Raw genomic sequence first — 17190 nt, forward strand, 5'->3', positions numbered from 1 at the left:
CCTCCTACCTGACACTATACTAATTCACCTGCAAATTACTCTAACCTCCATGGGAACTGTCACGCCTCGTTCATGAAGTTTGAGTTCATGTAGGATTGTGCCATTTGAATGACATCCATTCTCTCTGAAATATTAATATATGAGTACATACTGTGCAGAGGTCTACTTGGGGTTATTTTTCATATAATAAAAATTATTGTGGCCTAGAAATAGGTGGTTCCCTCCTTTTGCCCATTTTAATATTTTTTTCTTAAAGTAGACTCCATGCCCAACATGGGGTTTGAACTCATAACCCTGACATTGAGAGGTATGTGTTCTACTGACTGAACCAGGCAAGTGCCCCCAGCTTTTGTCTATTTTAGACAACTTGCAGGTTAAGGCGAGAAATAGAAAACTGGAAGACCTCAAGAATATTTACAAAGATAGCAAATAAAACCATAGATTAATATTTTTTAAAAAACCCGGAAGAGCTCAAAAGGCCAAGTTTCAGGTGCCCAAGGGATCAGTTACTTCTACAGAGAGCAGGGGCAGAGAGGTGGGCTCCAGGTGTATATCCAGGCCCTGGGTTCTGCAGAAAGGCCACAGTTAGGGCAGGGCTGGCAGGGGAAGAGTCACTGTCCTAGCACCCAGACTCCTGAATGACACAAACACTCCTTCAGGAGGTGCAGGCAAACCCTCAAGGGTGATCATGACTCATCCCTCTGCATCCACCAGTGACATGTCCCCACCCAAAGGGGAGAGCGGCTGCCTTCCAGAGACGCAGTACCCTGGGTCCACTGTGCCACATTTAATGCAGTTGGAGGTAGGTCATTTTAAGAAAGTGAAATAATTTTTTTCCTTTTCCTTTTCCTTTTCAAACACCCTGGGTGCTTGACCTTCTGTGGATGATTCTGTCATATCACTTACTACCAGCTGTGGGCAGGATGATTTATGAGTGCTGAGATGAATGGAATTGGTAGCACCCATAGCACTACACACTTTCCATATGTTATCACATAATCCTCTTGCAAACAGAGCAGGAGTGCTAAAGATGAGGAATCTGGAGCTCAGAAATATTCACTGGTTTGAATGAGGCCCCAGAGCTGGATGGGAGCTCAGGGAGAAGACTTGCCAACTACCCATTTTATAGATAAAGAGACTCAGGTCCCAAGGTACACAATGACTTGCCCAAGGTCAGATCTGACCCTCCTTGATTCAGCACCCTGTCCATATTACCACAGAACATTCTACCAAATTTAATAAGTGAATGGAAAAAGAAACACAAAGTAGCCTAGAAAGACAACATTGGAGTCATGAAGTACTGTTGGGACCCCCAGCCCCAGCCCAGCTCTGTGCTGCAACCTCCCAACATGTCCCCTACCACCCCTTTCCTTTTTGTAATCCACTGGTTTGTTTCTCAGACTAAGCAGGAATCAGTCTCACCCCTTTCTCTGCTGGTTCTGCTTATATCTTCCAGTGCCACAAAACAAAAACAAAAACAAAGCAAAAAACAAAAACACAGGTCTGTTAATCCTTATTAACATTCTCTGACTCTTCAAATTTTCAATATGAGCAGGCTCTGCCTGGCCTTCCTTTTTCCAGATTAAATGTTACCCGGTCCTTCATCTGCTTTAGTGGTAACACGAATAGAGAAACCGCAGCACCCCAAACCTCCTCTCCAAGGATGATTCTAGCATGGACAAAGGTGTCCTGGCTGCTATGCACGCTGGTCCCACAACAGATCCTCACTGGGCACCAACCCAGTGTCAAGCCCAGTGGTGGGCCCTGAGGTCACCATGGAAACAAGACACACAGGATCTCTCCACCCTGGAGGAACTACAGTCTTATGGAGAGGATAGACAATAAGTAAGTAAACAAGTCAGTCAACTAATAACAATGAATTGCAGTAGAGAAAATAACAAGGATTCTGTGATGAAGCTGTCTTAAGAGGGGAACAACTTAAAACACTCTGAAGTGTCATTGAGCTGAGACCTGAAGGATGAGAGCCAGGCGGGCCAAGAGTAGGAGCAGGAGTGTTCTAGACAGAGAGGAAAGACCAACAAGTACAAAGGTCCTGAGCCAGGAGCTGAGTATAGTGAGGAGAGAGAGACAGGTAGAGAAGAAGGCCATAGACTATTATACAGTGTAAGGAGCTCAGATTTTACCCTAAGAGCACTGACCAAGCCACCTGAGATTGCTGTGTGTATGGTAAAATATACATAACCTTTAACATTTAAATCATTTTAGGTGTATAATTCAGTGATATTTAGTATACTCACAATGTTGTGCAACCATCCCATTTTCATTACCCAAAAAGAAATCGCGTACCCACTAAGCAGACACTTCCCAACCCCTTTCCCCAGCTCCTGGCAACCACTACTCTGCTTTCTGTCTCTCTGGACTTGCCTATCCTGGACATTTCATGTAAACAGAATCATAAAACATATGGCCTTATGTATCTGGCTTCTTAACATGTGTTCAAGGTTCATCCATATCGTACCATGGATTAGTAGTTTGTTCCTTTGCATTGCTTAGTAATATTCCACTGAATGGACATACTACATTTGTTCATTCATTTATCTGATGATGGACATTTGGGCTATGTTCACCTTTTGGCTCTTGTGGACAGTGATGCTATGAACATTCATGTACAAGCTTTGTTTGAAAACGTGTTTTCAGTTCTTTGGAGTATATACCTAGGAGTGGAATTGCTAGGGTCATAGGAGTAATTATGCTTAAACTCAGTGAGAAATCAGTAGAACGTTTTCCACAGTGGCTGCACCATTTTACATTCCTATTAGCAATGTGTAAGGGTTCTAATCTTCCACATCCCTGTCAATGCTTATTTTCCATTGTTTTTGTTGTTGGGTTTTTGTTTTTGTTTTTGTTTTGATAATAGCCATCCTAATGGGTATGAAGTGGTGTCTCATGATTCAGATTTTCATTTTCTTAATGACTAACAACGTTGATTATCTTTTCATGTGTTTATTCGCCATTTGTATCTCCTTTAGGGAAATATCTATCCAAGTACTTTATCCATTAATATTCTGGATACTAGCCTCATCAAAAACATGTCTTGCAAATATTCTCTGTCATTCTGTGGCTTGTCTTATTAAGACACTTATTAAAAGTGTCCTTAGATGCACAAAAGTTTTAAATTTATTTGATAAAGTCTAATTTATATATTTTTTGTCCTTGGCTGCTTGTGCTTTTGGTGTTATATCTAAACAGCCACTGCCAAACCCAAGGTCATGAAGATTTACTCCTTTTTTATTCCCTTCATGTATTATGGTTTTAGACCTTATATTTAGGTCTTTGATGCATTTGATTAAGTTTTTATATATGGTGTGAGGTAGGAGTCCAACTTCATTCTTTTACATGTGGATATCCAGGATCTCAGCACCTTTGTTAAAAAGACTATCCTTTCCCCATTGAATGACCTTGGTACCCTTGCTGAAAATCCATTGACCATAGATGTATAGTTTATTTCTAACTCTCAATTTTATTTCATTGATCTGTATATCTGTCCTTGGGTCAGTACTACACTGTTCTGATTTATTGTAAACTAAGTTTATAGTAAGTTTTGAATTTGGAAAGAGTTCCCTTAACTTTTTCTTTCTTTCCAAGATTGTTTTTGGCTACTTTGAGTTCCCTGGAACACTTTTTTCTACTTCTAAGAAAAAAGACCATTGTAATTTTGATATGGATTATACTGAATCTACACAGTTCCTTGGGTTGTATTGTTGTCTTAATAATATTTAGTCTTCCAATCCATGAACACAGATGTCTTTCCATTTATTTAGGTTTTCATTAATTTCTTCCAGTGATTTTTTTAATTTAAAGTTTTTTTAAGTTTCAGTGAACTTTCATCTTCTTGGTTATATTTATTTTTCAGAATTTATTATTTGTGATGATACTTAAGTGGAATTCTTTTCTTCATCTCCTTTTTGGATTGTTCATTGTGAGTATATAGAAATATAAGTGACATTTGTTGATCTTGTGCCCTGTAGCTTTGCTGAATTTGTTCATTAGCTCTCATAGGGTTTTTTGTGGATTCTTTGGGATTTTCTATATATAGGATTGTATCATCTATGTGCCAATAGAAAGTTTTACTTCTTCCTTTCCAATTTTTCCTTTTATTTCCTTTTCTTGTGCAGAACTTCCAGTACAATGTTGAATAGCCATGGTGAAAATGGGCATCTTTATCTTGTTCCTGATCTTAGGGGAAAATTTCAGTTTTTTATCATTGAATATGATGCTAGCTGTGGGTTTTTCAAAAATTCCCTTCATCATGTTTGCTGATGTTTTTATCATGAAAGAGTGTTGGATTTTGTCAAATCCTTTTTCTGCATCAGTTGAGATGATCACATAAGGTTTTTGCCTTCAATCAATGAAGTATATTACATTAATTGGTTTCTTATGTTGAACTGCCCTTGTATTCTTGGGATAAATCCCAGTTGGTCATGGTGTATAATACTTTTGCTATGCTGTTGGATTTTGTTTGTTGGTATCGTGTTGAGGGGTTTTGCATCTATATTCAGAAGGGATAATGGTCTATAGTTTTCTTTTCTTGTGATGCCTTTGTTTGGTTTTGGTATGCCAGCCTCACCAAGTAAGTTAGAAAGTGTTTCCCTCCTCTTAATTTTTTTGGAAGACTATGAGAAAGACTGGTATTAATTCTTCTTTAAATGTTTAGTAGAATTCCCCAGTGAAACCATCTAGTCCTGGGCTTTTCTTTGTTGGCAGACTTTTGAGGATTGATTCAATCTCTTATTACAGATATGCTAAAATTTTCTATTTCTCTTTAGGTGATTTGGCAGCTGTGTGTTTCTAGGAATTTGTCCATTTCATCTAGGTGTCTAATTTGTTGGTGTACAGTTGTTTATAGTATTGTTTTGTAATCCTTTTTATTTCCATAAGGTCAGTAGTAATGTCACTTTCATTTCTGATTTTAATAATTTGAGTCTTCTTTCTTTTTTTCCAAATCAGTCTAGTGGAAGGTTTGTCAGTTTTGTTGGTCACTTTAAAGAAGCAACTTTTAGTTTCATTGATTTCCTTTATTATTTTTCTATTCTAGATTTCATTTATCTCAATGCTGATATTTATTGTTTCCTTTCTTCTGCTAGCTTTGGGTTTAGCTTGATCTTCCTTAAGATGTAAGATGTAAGGTTTGGTTATTGATTTGAGATTTTCTGTCTTTTTTAATGTATATTTTATAGCTATAAATTTCCCTCTGAGGACTGCTTTTGCTGCATCCCATAAATTATGGCATGTTGTGCTTTCATTTTCATTCTTCTCAAAGTATTTTCTAATTTCCCTTGTGATTTCATCTTTGAATCATGGGTTGTTCAAGAGTGTGTTATTTAATTTCTACATATTTGTGAATTTTTTAGTGTTTCTTCTGTAGTTGATTTCTAGCTTCATTTCACTGTGTGGTTAGAAAAGATATTTTGCATGATTTCAATCTTCTTAAATTTATTGAGACTTGTTTTGTGGCCTAACATTTAGTGTATCATGGAGAATTTTCTACATGACCTTGAGAAGAATGTGTATGTTCCACTGTTGTCAGGTGAGTGTTCTGTATATGTTTGTTAAGTCTAGTTGGTTTATAGCACCCAAGAGTTGTAAGTAATGCAGTTATATGATCAGATTCCCACTTTTTAACATGTTGTTTGCCTGCTGTTTGGAGAACTGACTGAAAGCAGGAAGACAGGAGGTTGTTGCAGACATTCAGGTAGCAGGGAATGGTGCCTGGACTGGGGTGGGGGGTGGGGGTGGCACAAAAGCTAGAGAGTAGGCTTCCTGATGGATGAGAGATGGTCTATAGTCTAGGAAGGGACAGATAGGCCTTGGGATGACCTGAAGGGGGTCTATCTGGAGCATCATCTATGCCCTTAACCCAGATGGTAGCTATGACCCAGAGTCAAGGAGAACCACACCAGGCTGTCTTCCCTTATTTGGGGTTACCTGAAACTGACCCCACGTGAAAAGTTGCAAACCACAACTCTCTAACATCAGCCTGAGAAATGTGGGAGAAGAATACTGCCTTGCAGAGATGCCACCACAAGAACTCTTTTTCAAGAAATAATCAGGTAGGGGGTGCCTGGGTGGCTCCATTAGTTAAGCGCTGACTCTTGGTTTCAGCTCAGGTCATGAACTCATGGTTTGTGAGCCCTGCATTGGGCTCTGCACTGTTAGATTCGCTTGGGATTCACTCTCTCCTCTCTCTCTCTCTGCCCCTACCCCACTTGCTCTCTCTCTCAAAACAAACAAACAAACTTAAAAAAGAAAAGAAATGATCAGGTATCCCAACCTTTCTTTTTTTTAATATATATATTTTTATTTATTTCTAGGAGAGAGAGAGAGAGACAGCGTGAGCAGGGGAGGGTCAGAGAGAGAGGGAGACACAGACTCTGAAATAGGCTCCAGGCTCTGAGCTGGCAGTCAGCACAGAGCCTGACGCGGGGCTCAAACCCATGAACCGCGAGATCATGACCTAAGCGAAAGTCGGACACTTAACTGACTAAGCCACCAAGGCGCCCCTATCCCAACCTTTCTATAAAAGTCCAGTACCTTTTTGAAATCTTCACCTTCACATGCATTAATTCATTTATGTTTCAAAACACCAAAAGCAGAGGAATCCTACCATTTCTCATCAACACATAGCAAGTGCTACCTTGAATTGTACCCGAATGTTTGTCCTGTGTCCTTACCCAGGAGGCTAACCCCTTGGGAACACAAGACATGTGCTGTGTCTCCAGCCCCTGATCATGCCTGAGGGTTATGAAATGAAGGAAGGTGAGCCTGAGTCAACTCCCTCAAGGTCCCAAACCCTCCAAGAGGAAGTCCAGGCTTAAAATTCTTAGCACTGCTCAGCTGAGTTAACAAGCACTCCCATCCCGGCTGCAAAAGAAACTCCTTCCATTGGCTGTCCCAGATAAATTGTCACAGAATGATGGATTTGATAAATGCTACCCACTACATTATTTTCAGAAAGTTCCTAGAAAATAAAACAATTATTTTATTATTTCATTTCATTTTACTCATGAAAAACTAGAAAGAGGAAAATCATTCTTCCATGACTATCAGTACTGTTACACTTAGTCAATGGTGTCTTGAGCCATGTCATCCATACCACCAGCCACATCACCAGCCATGTCATCCACCACAAAGGCTTCACATAGACCTCCAAGCATAAAGCACAGTTCCTACTGAGGTTCCCAGCAGAGCCCATGCCTGTGATGGCTCCAACACCCTCCTTCACTGGGAAATGGAGTGGTACCTTGGGGCTCCTGTGCCAAGCTCAGCATCACTATTTACACCCCAGAGTCACATGAGTGCTGATCCCAAGAAAGAGTCCACCAGGGGTAAGGGAGAACCCATGCTCCAAATGTGTGAAACCAAAAGAGAAGGTCAGAGTGATATTAAACGACCATCAATGTGCACTGAGAAGCTAGCACTGTAGGAGACCCAATACAGTAGACTAGGTATGGGGCATGGTGACTGATATCACCAGTCCCTCTCATCCTGCTTTGTGCTAGTGCTCCTTCCATAGGACTCACTGTCTCCCCAACCAGCCTGTGAGATAATCCTGGAGCACAGAGGCTGTGACTCATTCTCACCTGGAGCCCTGCCTTCCTAAAATAACCCTACATAGGTCTGAGAAAACACACACCATTTTGCTTTAACTTTAGAAGAGTTATAGCTTCCCAATATCTCCTCCCCGAGTATGTCTGGACCTAGTTTTAACCCATGAGAAACATTTGCTGTCACTCTGGGTGGACATGGCTATGGGAGGCAGGCATTCTCACACATTGCTACAGGCATCTAATGCTACAGCCACTATGGAAGGCAGCTTAACAATCTCTTAGAATTACAAACGTGCACTCCTATTAACCCAGCAACCCTACTTTCCAGAGTGTATACTTCATTTATGTTTTTATGAATGTGAAACAAAATGCAAAATTATTCATGGCAGCATAGCACATCATAGCAAAATAAACAACCTAAATGTTCATCAACAGGTTTTGGGTTAAATAAACTATGATACATCAATACAACACAGTGCTATACTGTTGTAAAAACAAGGAGGAAGCTTTTTTATATACAGATAGGGAAGAAATTCCAAGATATATTGCTAAATTGAAAGAAAGAAAGGTGGAAGACTACACTTATTTTATTTTTATTTATTTATTTCTTTTTTTCTTAAATAGTTTATTTTCAAGTTGGTTTCCAATTAAAATAAGTACCAATTTTAATAAATATGTAAAAGATACAAGGTAGCTCTGGTTGCCTCTGGAAGGAATAATAGGGTGGTTGGCTGGGAACAAGTCAAGGGCAGGTGTCACTGCATGTGCTTTTGAAACTCCTGGTTTATGAATCATATAAAGACATGACATATTAAAAAAATAAATGTGTGTATTAAACAATTAAATGTCTTGCTCAGAATATCTGAGCTGGGCTTCCACCTCAGCAAAGACAGCAGCTCTGGTTAAACAGCTTTCAATGTCCATAATGGGCCTGGGAAAAAGTCTGGCCCACATCACAGGCACATCATCCTGGACTCCCACCCCTGCTGCTGCTTCTGGATCTCACCCACTGCAGAATCTGAAGGGTCTGCTAAAGTCCAGGAACCAGACTTGTCCAAAGAAAGATACACACAGCCCTGCTCATCACAAATATTTCTATCCCAAGACCTGTCTAGCCAGCTGTGACCACCTAAGCGTCTCATTGCTGAGGACACACAGAGCTGAATGGGAAGGGTGAACACATACTCCAACCTTCCAGGGTTGGTCTGGACTAGCCTGGATCTCCTGGTCACTACCACCCCCCAAACACTCTCAATTCCCATTCTCTCTAGATCCATGACCCTGCATGTATATTCGCCCACCAAGTGCTCACTACCTGAGTGGCTGCTCATCATGCGGACAGCCTTGGCCTTGGCCAGCTCCAGGGCGGTGATCCACTGCTGCCGCTCCACCTCCGAGCTGGCCTTGAGGTGGTAGGTCCTCGCCCCACTGGTCAGCACGATACCACAAGAGTCCTCCGTGTCAAAGTGTGTGGTGGACAGGTTGATGGTGCCACGACAGGTGTGGGCCATTTCACCCTGATTTCTGTAGGATGCAAGAGAAGGTATGGGGTGAGGCTCCCAAACTCAATAGCTCTAGACTGTGCTCAAGGCAAATCCTCAGAATCTCAGACCCTTAGAGCTGAGAGGGCCCCTGGGGTCAAAGCAGGGAGATAATGCCTGATGGGATTGACTGCTGGGGCTTGGTTGAGGGGTGCTCAGTGGGAAGATAGCAAAGGAGGAAGGCCCACATCAGTGCCAACTGCAGGGCATGCTGGCTGTGGGTTAAGCCCTTGCAGGGATGAGGAAATGGAGAAGGGTCACTGTCTATAGAGTCCTGTGAGGCAGCATAGACCACTAAATCCAACCCAGTCTCCTTCCACTAAGTCTCAGAACTGCAGATTTGGAGCAGGGTGGCAAATTACCACTGAAACTGAGACCCAGAACCCCAGGGGGTGGACTTGGAGGCACCCCCTGCCAGGAGTGACCTAGGAACAGAGATCCACAAAGCAAGGATGCCACCATACTCCTCTGGCCCCACAACAAATGGGAAGAAGGCAATAACTAGGTTAATACAGTGCTGCCTCATGACAGGAACTGACCCTTTGCTGGTTACAAGATTATGGAGCTATTGGTACCAAAGTAAGGGGAAATGGAAGTGACTGAAGTGCAAGACCATTTCCAACTGTGACCAATGCCTAAAAACAGATCCAACCATTGTGACTGGATCTACCCTAGTCCTTCACATACTTAAAGGAAATTTGGAACCCTCACAACACACCAAATCTCTTTCCACAGAGAGTGTTGGAAAAGGAAGAACAACTGGTGGTCAGCATGTAACACAGCCAGTGGCAGAAGCTCATTTGGCAAATTCTGCTGCCCTTTGATGCTGGTTGTTCCTCATCTGTTATTTTCTTGATTCTTCTACCAGCTCTAAAGTCAAATGACTTGACACTCAACAAGACATTCACCTTTTATGTGAAGAGCTTATGCCTTTTCCAATTCCCTCCTGCTTTGGCTACATTCCTTAGAGAAGATGGCATAGTTTATACTTGAGGTAAAGTCCCACTCCTAGGTGCTGACATCTCCTACTTGAAAAAAAAAAAGCGCCTTCTAATTAACAAAACTGGCAAAGATGAGCATACCTGTTGGAAGCTTGCCCTTTTTAATTCAAGGACATTTAGGGTAGAGGCTCTTTGGGTGTTAAATAATATAGTAACTAACCAAAAAGGCCACTATGGCTCAGCTCAAAAAGAAGGTGGGGAGGTGGTGACTGATGTAGGCAGGGGGAACAGAAGGGGCAAAGACCATGAGGCAAGGTAGAGTTCACAGCTTTCAAAAAAGAGGAAAAGTTTCTGTGTGGTAAGAGCATTGAGGACAACAGAGCGAAAAAGAAAAAGATGAAGCTAGAAAATTACATAGGAGCCAGATGCAATATCTTGCAGGTTATGTTAGAACTTAGATTTTTATCTCAAAACTACAATAGTGGGCCTCCTGGGCCTAATTTTAGGAAAGAAGTAGAGGTGTCCAAGAGTTACAGAAATTCCTATGGAAAATAGGGGATAGAAGTACCTCGTGTGAGATGGGATATGGAAGCCAGGCCACTGTGTTGTATCAGAGTGGGCTGGAAGTTATACAGTGGCTATTGTATTGGATTACAACCCATCAACTAAAATAAATACCCCTGAGTCCATGCTGATATAAGCAAATAGTCAAAGGGATAAATAAATGGGGGAGAAGGGACAGATCTTCCTTAATAAAAGTAGATGTGATCACAGAAATAGAAAATCACTAAATGTAATGTAGGATTCCAGATTTTATAAGATAGAAAAGGATATTAGAGAAAAACTTGTGAAATATGAATAAAGTTGGAGATTTAGTTAATAGTATCATATAATGTTAATTTTCTGGGTTTGACCCTTGTAATTTGCTGAGATAAGATATTAACATTAGGGGAAGCTAGATGAAGGTATGTAAGAACTCTCTGTACCTGAACTTTTCTGTAAGTCTGTCATTGTGGTTGTGGTTGTGGTTGTGGTTGTTTTTTTCTCCTCTTCCTCCTCTTCCTTCCTTCCTTCCTTCCTTCCTTCCTTCCTTCCTTCCTTCCTCCTCCTTCTTCCTCCTCCCCCTTCCCCCTACCTCTCCTCCTCCTCCTCCTCCTCTTCTTCTTCTTCTCCTTCTCCTTCTTCTTCTTCCTTTGCCACCACCTTCTTCTTCTTCTTCCATCCTCCTTCTTCATCCTCCTTGTTCTTCTTCCTTCCCCTTCTTCTTCCTTCTCCTCTTCCTTCTCCTTCTCCTCCTCCTCCTTCTTCTTCTTCTTCCTCTTCCTCTTCTTCTTCTCCTCCTCCTTTGTAGATCATCAGTTTATTTTAAAAGTACCCAACTCAGGAACAGGCATATGGAAGAGATAAATAGGATAAGGTATGGGGAAAGAGTGTAGAGTTTCCATGCTCTCTGAGCATGCCACTGTCCCCATATCTCCACATGTTCACCATGAAAACTCTGGAAACTCTTCAAACCACAGTCTAAGTTATTTCAAAATTAAAAACAAAAAATTGTAATATTGCCATCACCCTAAGCCCAGGGTCATAGCTGATATAAAGTCTTGTGGCCAGAACCTGAACTCTCTTGCTCTCAGGCTCTGTGACAGAGTTGGAGATATTCCCAATGTCACTGAAGGACAGAAGCCTTAAGCCCCCATCATAAAGCCTAGCTCTGGACAGGGCTCTCCATAGAGTGAAGTGGAGGTACTTTGAAAATCACTAGAAGGGTGCCTGGGTGGCTCAGTCAATTGAGCATCTGACTTTGGCTCAGGTCATGATCTTGCAGTTTGTGAGTTTGAGCCCCACATTGGGCTAACTGCTGTCCGAGTGGAACCCACTTCAGATCCTCTGTTCCCCTCTTTCTCCACCCCACCCCAGGTTGCAGTCTCTCTCAAAAATACATAAAAATTTATATAAATAAATAAAACTTTAAAAAAATCTTAAGGCTTATTTTTGAGAACAGGGGAGGAGCAGAGAGAGAGGGAGATACAGATTTGGAAGCAAGCTCCAGGCTCTGTGCTATCAGCTCAGAGCCCGACCTGGGGCTCAAACTCACAAACCACAAGATCATGACCTGAGTCAAAGTCAGATGCTTAACCAACTGAGCCACCCAGATGCCTCTTAAATAGAACATTTTTTAAAATCACTAGACAGGGGCCACTGGGTGGTTCAGTAGGTTAAGTGTCCAACTTCAGCTCAGGTCATGATCTCACAATTCATGGGTTTGAGCCCCACATCGGGCTCTGTGCAGACAGCTCACAGCCTCGAGCTTGCTTCAGATTCTGTGTGTCCCTCTCTCTCTGCATCTCCCCACCCTCAAATAAATTTAAAAAAATTTTTTTAAATTTTAAATCACTAGACAAAGAAAAGAGTTGTGGGTAAGGCTCAGAGTGGGAGAGAGAATCTTCCCATTTAAGACAAACTGAAAACCAAACTTTAAAATCAATGAAGAAAATCAATGCTAACAGAAACCAACAAAGTCAAATTCTCAGCAGATGAATCACTTCGGACGAAATGGATGTATCAGAATAACATTTTAAAAATGAATATAAATAGGTTTAATATTCTCAAAGATGAAGGAATAAAATCAATAAAAGAGCAATAGTTTGTGAAACAGAAGCTGGTAAAAATGAAACAAGAAGAGACAGACATGAAAAAGTAACAAGGGAATTTCGAAAAATGAAAATATAAGCAGATAAGCTTTACCAGTCACCCACCACCCACATCTAAATTTAACCTTAAGTCTTTGTAACTAGAGTTACTTTTCATTAAAGATTTGAGGAAATTGATTTTTCAGCTTTACTTTTCTGCATTATTGGAAGAAATTATATAGCGACACATGGGAATTTAGGAATTAAAAGTCCATTAAAATCATCAAAATATCTACTTGTCTTGGACTTTAACTCTGTTCTTTTTTCTTTCATTTAGGTGTTTTGTGCTCAATTCATTTTCCATTAGTAGCCAAAGTGATATTTTTTGTTCTGTTAATCGGTTTTTTAAGGTTTCAATGGCTTCAAAATAAGTCCCAAAAGGATCCAGAATTCAGGGACATATCCTAAATTCAGGTTGTTTTTTAAGAGTGGTGCACCTACCTATGTTGTATATAAAAGTTCTTGTTTCTCCCATTGTGAGTTCTGGCTGAAGCAACCCCTCCTATGAGTGTTGACCTGCCAGGGCCACCCAAGAGCTCAGATAGTGGAAAAGTTAAAGCCCCACTCATGGCACACTGTGGACTTGGGTCTGCAAGCTGCAGTGGCAACTCCTGTCCTACCTATCCTGGGAGGAAAGCTTTGGAGATGTGAAACAACCCAGAACCATCTAGTCTCATTGATCCCTGGGCATATTCAGTGCCTAAAGACAAACCAGGCCATGTAATAGGGCTTGCCAGTTATATCAGAGCTCATACCCAGCACATATCATCAAGTATATTCTGCCAGTTTTTAAAAGAAGATGTTTTGTGGTGCTACTTTACATTTGGTGAATGTTTTAAGTATTTAGAACAAGTAGAGACAAAATATGGAACACCTGCAGTAAACTTAACTGTAAGAGAGGCTACCATAACTAACATCCTTCTAAGTGAGTCACACTGACTCTCAACCAAATAATATTCAGCTGTTCTGATGGCCAATGTCCTTGCCAGAGATGAGAATATGACACCAGCTACCAGAACTTGGAAGCCCATAATAGTTTATATAGCACTTCCTAAGCACTAACTATAATAGTTAATGTAGCATTTTGGCTAGTGACTAACACACCTGTATTGTTTATAAACCTTGTACACCAGCTCAGAGACCCCTCACCACCTCCTTTTTTATCTCTTGGTGCCCATCTGGCTTGGGTCATCCCTCCAATTCTGGGCTTGGAAGGGATGCTGAATCTTGGAGTGTGGGATGTGGCTTCTTGAGTGGCCATCAAGAGGCTAGATTTTTGCAATCCACTAGTGTGGAAAGGTTTTCACCTCATAGGCTGAACAATGACCAGTAGGAAGTGGAAAATAGATGGGAAGCAGGCAGGTAAATACTCTTCATTCTTCCCCTTGGTGGACCTCTCCTAAGTATGCTTTATTATTGCAAACCTTCTTGAGAAGTCCATGAGCCCAGGGAACATGAATAGCACCTGTGACCCTTGCAGTTTGCTGCGAGGTGGTAGCCAACCCATTAAAGTATCAGATCACTTTGCATCTTTCCCTTACCTTTCTTTATTTACCTTTTTGCCTCCACATCACCAAGGCTCATCTTGCTGAGTGTCCAACCTGCCAGCAGGAGGGACTGACACAACCTTCCCACTCTTTGGGAAGAATAAGACATCCACAAACTAGATCAGACCTCTTTCACCTTGGTGGGGCAAGGAGAGGGGAGATTGAGCAATTTGTCCTTACTGGAATCCATGTGTGTTCTGGTAATAGGGTTGCCTCCAGCAGCACTGTGGTCCATAGTTATTGAAACCTCGTCTGCCTGCCTGGATTCTCATAAAACACAGCCTCAGATTAAGTCACACACTTCAACCAAGAAAGTGAACCAAAGATTCCTGATTGGAGTTCACCAATCTTACTGTGAACCCTGCTGCTACTCAGGAGCAGCCAACCTGACACGAAGAATGGAATGGCCTAGTGAAGCTCAGCTGGGGCACCTACTGAGGAAATGTCTTACGGGCCTGAATGTCTATCCTCCAGGATGAAGTATATGCCCTGAACTGACAACTGATATCTGGATGAACTGTATAATTACATAAGATGGGTCCAGGAGTGGCCCTGCTCACTGTTACGTGTAGTGACCCCTTGTAGAGTCTGTCTTCTCATCAATTAGGCTCAGCTGGGTTAGATGTTCTACTTCCAAGGAAATGGGAAACACAACACAATAAGGCTTCCATTTTATTGGAAGCTGATGCTACCCCCTTGTCACTTTTTGCTTCTCATGACAGTGACCAACAGACTAAGAAGGGAGTGACAATACTAACTGCCATGAAGATTTACATTAGTGGCACATATGGGGATGGGAGAAGACTATCTGGAATAGAGCTGAAGGAATTCCCCAAGGACTCTCTTAATACTTGTATGTCTGGTAATGGTTATTAATGGGCAGGGTAACAAGGAACTCAAACTCCCCAGGACAAATGTCACAGACCAGCCAAAGTGCTAGCAGAGAATGAAAAGGATCTAGAATGGGTGGTGGGGGAGGAAGATGATGAATATCGTTACAGCATTACCAGACACAGCAGCAGCAAATGAACTCGTTTCATAGCCTTCTTACTTCAGTTTTCCAGGCAACATCAGTTAGCCACCAGGAAGAGGCCTCTGTCACTGACTGGACTTGCACCTCCAGTGAAGGGGTAACGATGTCTTCATTCTCTCAGGAGAATGGAGGTCCCCACATCGTAGTAGGAGAGCTGACAACATGGGAGGGCACAAGAGGACCTGAGTAGTGCAAGGTGTGGAGCATATTGGACACAAACCTTGTGCACCTTCTCAGATTCCCTCGACCGCCTCCTTCTCTGTCTCTCTTGGTTGGTAGCTCAGCCTTGCCCAGTTGTCCCTCCACTTCTGGACTTTCATGAAATGCCACAGTGGGAGACAGGAGGTGGAAGCAAAGGGGGCAGATAAATTTCACCTCCATTCTTCCTTCTGCAGACTTCTCAAGAGGTGTGTTTTCTCCTTGCAAATCTTCTGGAAAAGTCTGTGTGCCAGACCTGCTGTGTCTCTCTGCAGCTCACTGTGATGGGACATTCATCCTTCCACTTCCTGTTTCTGCCTCACCACCCTGGGACCAAATCTCTCACACACAGAGTCAGCTCTTTCATCCTTGCCTTGGTCTCTGTTTTCTAGAGTACCTTCATAAAAATTTTCCATGGGCAAGAAGAAAATTGACAAGGAGCAAATTTGAATCCAGACACACAGAAAGACAAAAGCTACTAATCTGGGGCAAAGCACTTATCCTTGTGCATTACTTTCATTCAGTGTTAGCTCAAGCTGAGTCTGATTCGCTTGGCAAATTCCACTCCAATCTTCCAAATCCAAATTCAGCAAATACTTTCTATGGGCTACTATATAAAAGAATTGTGCTAGAAACTGGAGAGGGGATAAATATAATGATAAAGGAAACACATTTTCGGGCCTCAAAGAACATACCATCTTGTGAAAGATATAGGCCTGCAAATCGTAGGCTACTATTTTTTTTAAATATTTTTATTTATTTCTAGGAGAGAGAGAGAGAGAGATACAGCATGAGCAGGGGAGGGTCAGAGAGAGCGGGAGTCACAGACTGAAACAGGCTCCAGGCTCCGAGCTGGCAGTCAGCACAGAGCCCGACGCAGGGCTCGAACCCACGAACCGCGAGATCACGACCTAAGTGAAAGTCGGACGTTTAACCGACTAAGCCACCCAGGCGCCCCCATAGGCTACTATTTAATAGGCAGAGGAAAATACATTCAAAATAAAGGGAGTATTCACTTTATGAAAATTCATTGAGTTGCATTCTTATAATTTACCTACTTTTCTGCACGTATGTTACACACATATAGTATGTTGTATGTTACATACATAGCCATTGTCAATAAAAAGTTTGCTTTAAAAACAAACTCAGAATGGAAGGATAAGTCACCAGTGGTGGGAGCTCGGGAGATAAAACAACACTTTCCTTTCCAGATGGATCAGGAGATGTATACACTGGAGCAGAATTTCAAATAATAAAGGGAATCTGCCCAGGCAAAGGCTAGGAGGAGGGCCAGGCCAACCCAGAGCAGTGGTGTGGAGGCATGTGACTCTGGGAAAGCTCAGGGATCCAGGACAGCCAAAGGAGAAGGTCTACACATGGCCTGGCTTGCTGATTGGTACTAAGTTAAACTGTATTCCCCAGGAAGATATTGTGAAGTCCTAACCCCTAGTACCTCCAAATGTGACCTTATTTGGAAATATGGTCTTTGAAGATATAATCAAGTTAACATGGGCCCTAATCCAGTATGACTGGTGTCCCACTGATAAAAATAATAAGAGAGAGAGACACAGAGGCACAGAGGGCAGTAGAAATGGGCGTGATGCATCTACAAGCCAAGGAGCACCAAGGATTACTGGCAAACATCAGAAGGTAGCCAGGCCTGGAAGAGAAC

General features: G+C 41.9%; 1 protein-coding gene across 5 annotated transcripts in view; it reads right to left on the bottom strand.

The window, feature by feature from the left end:
* OSBP2 (oxysterol binding protein 2) overlaps positions 1–17190 on the bottom strand; it is a 181125-nt gene that overhangs the window by 138482 nt on the left and 25453 nt on the right. For 4 of the 5 annotated variants that reach the window (XM_077761585.1, XM_077761586.1, XM_077761587.1 and 1 more), the window contains exon 2: positions 8884–9092. In XM_077761585.1, coding sequence (XP_077617711.1) covers positions 8884–9092 — 209 coding nt within the window. Of the gene's footprint in view, positions 1–8883; positions 9093–11185; positions 11240–17190 lie in introns of those variants that run through there. The other variant, XM_077761590.1, reaches the window with a different exon arrangement.

This window comes from Crocuta crocuta, unplaced genomic scaffold (assembly GCF_008692635.1).
Source record: "Crocuta crocuta isolate KB4526 unplaced genomic scaffold, BGI_CrCroc_1.0 scaffold348, whole genome shotgun sequence".
In the NCBI taxonomy this organism is placed as follows: domain Eukaryota; kingdom Metazoa; phylum Chordata; class Mammalia; order Carnivora; family Hyaenidae; genus Crocuta; species Crocuta crocuta.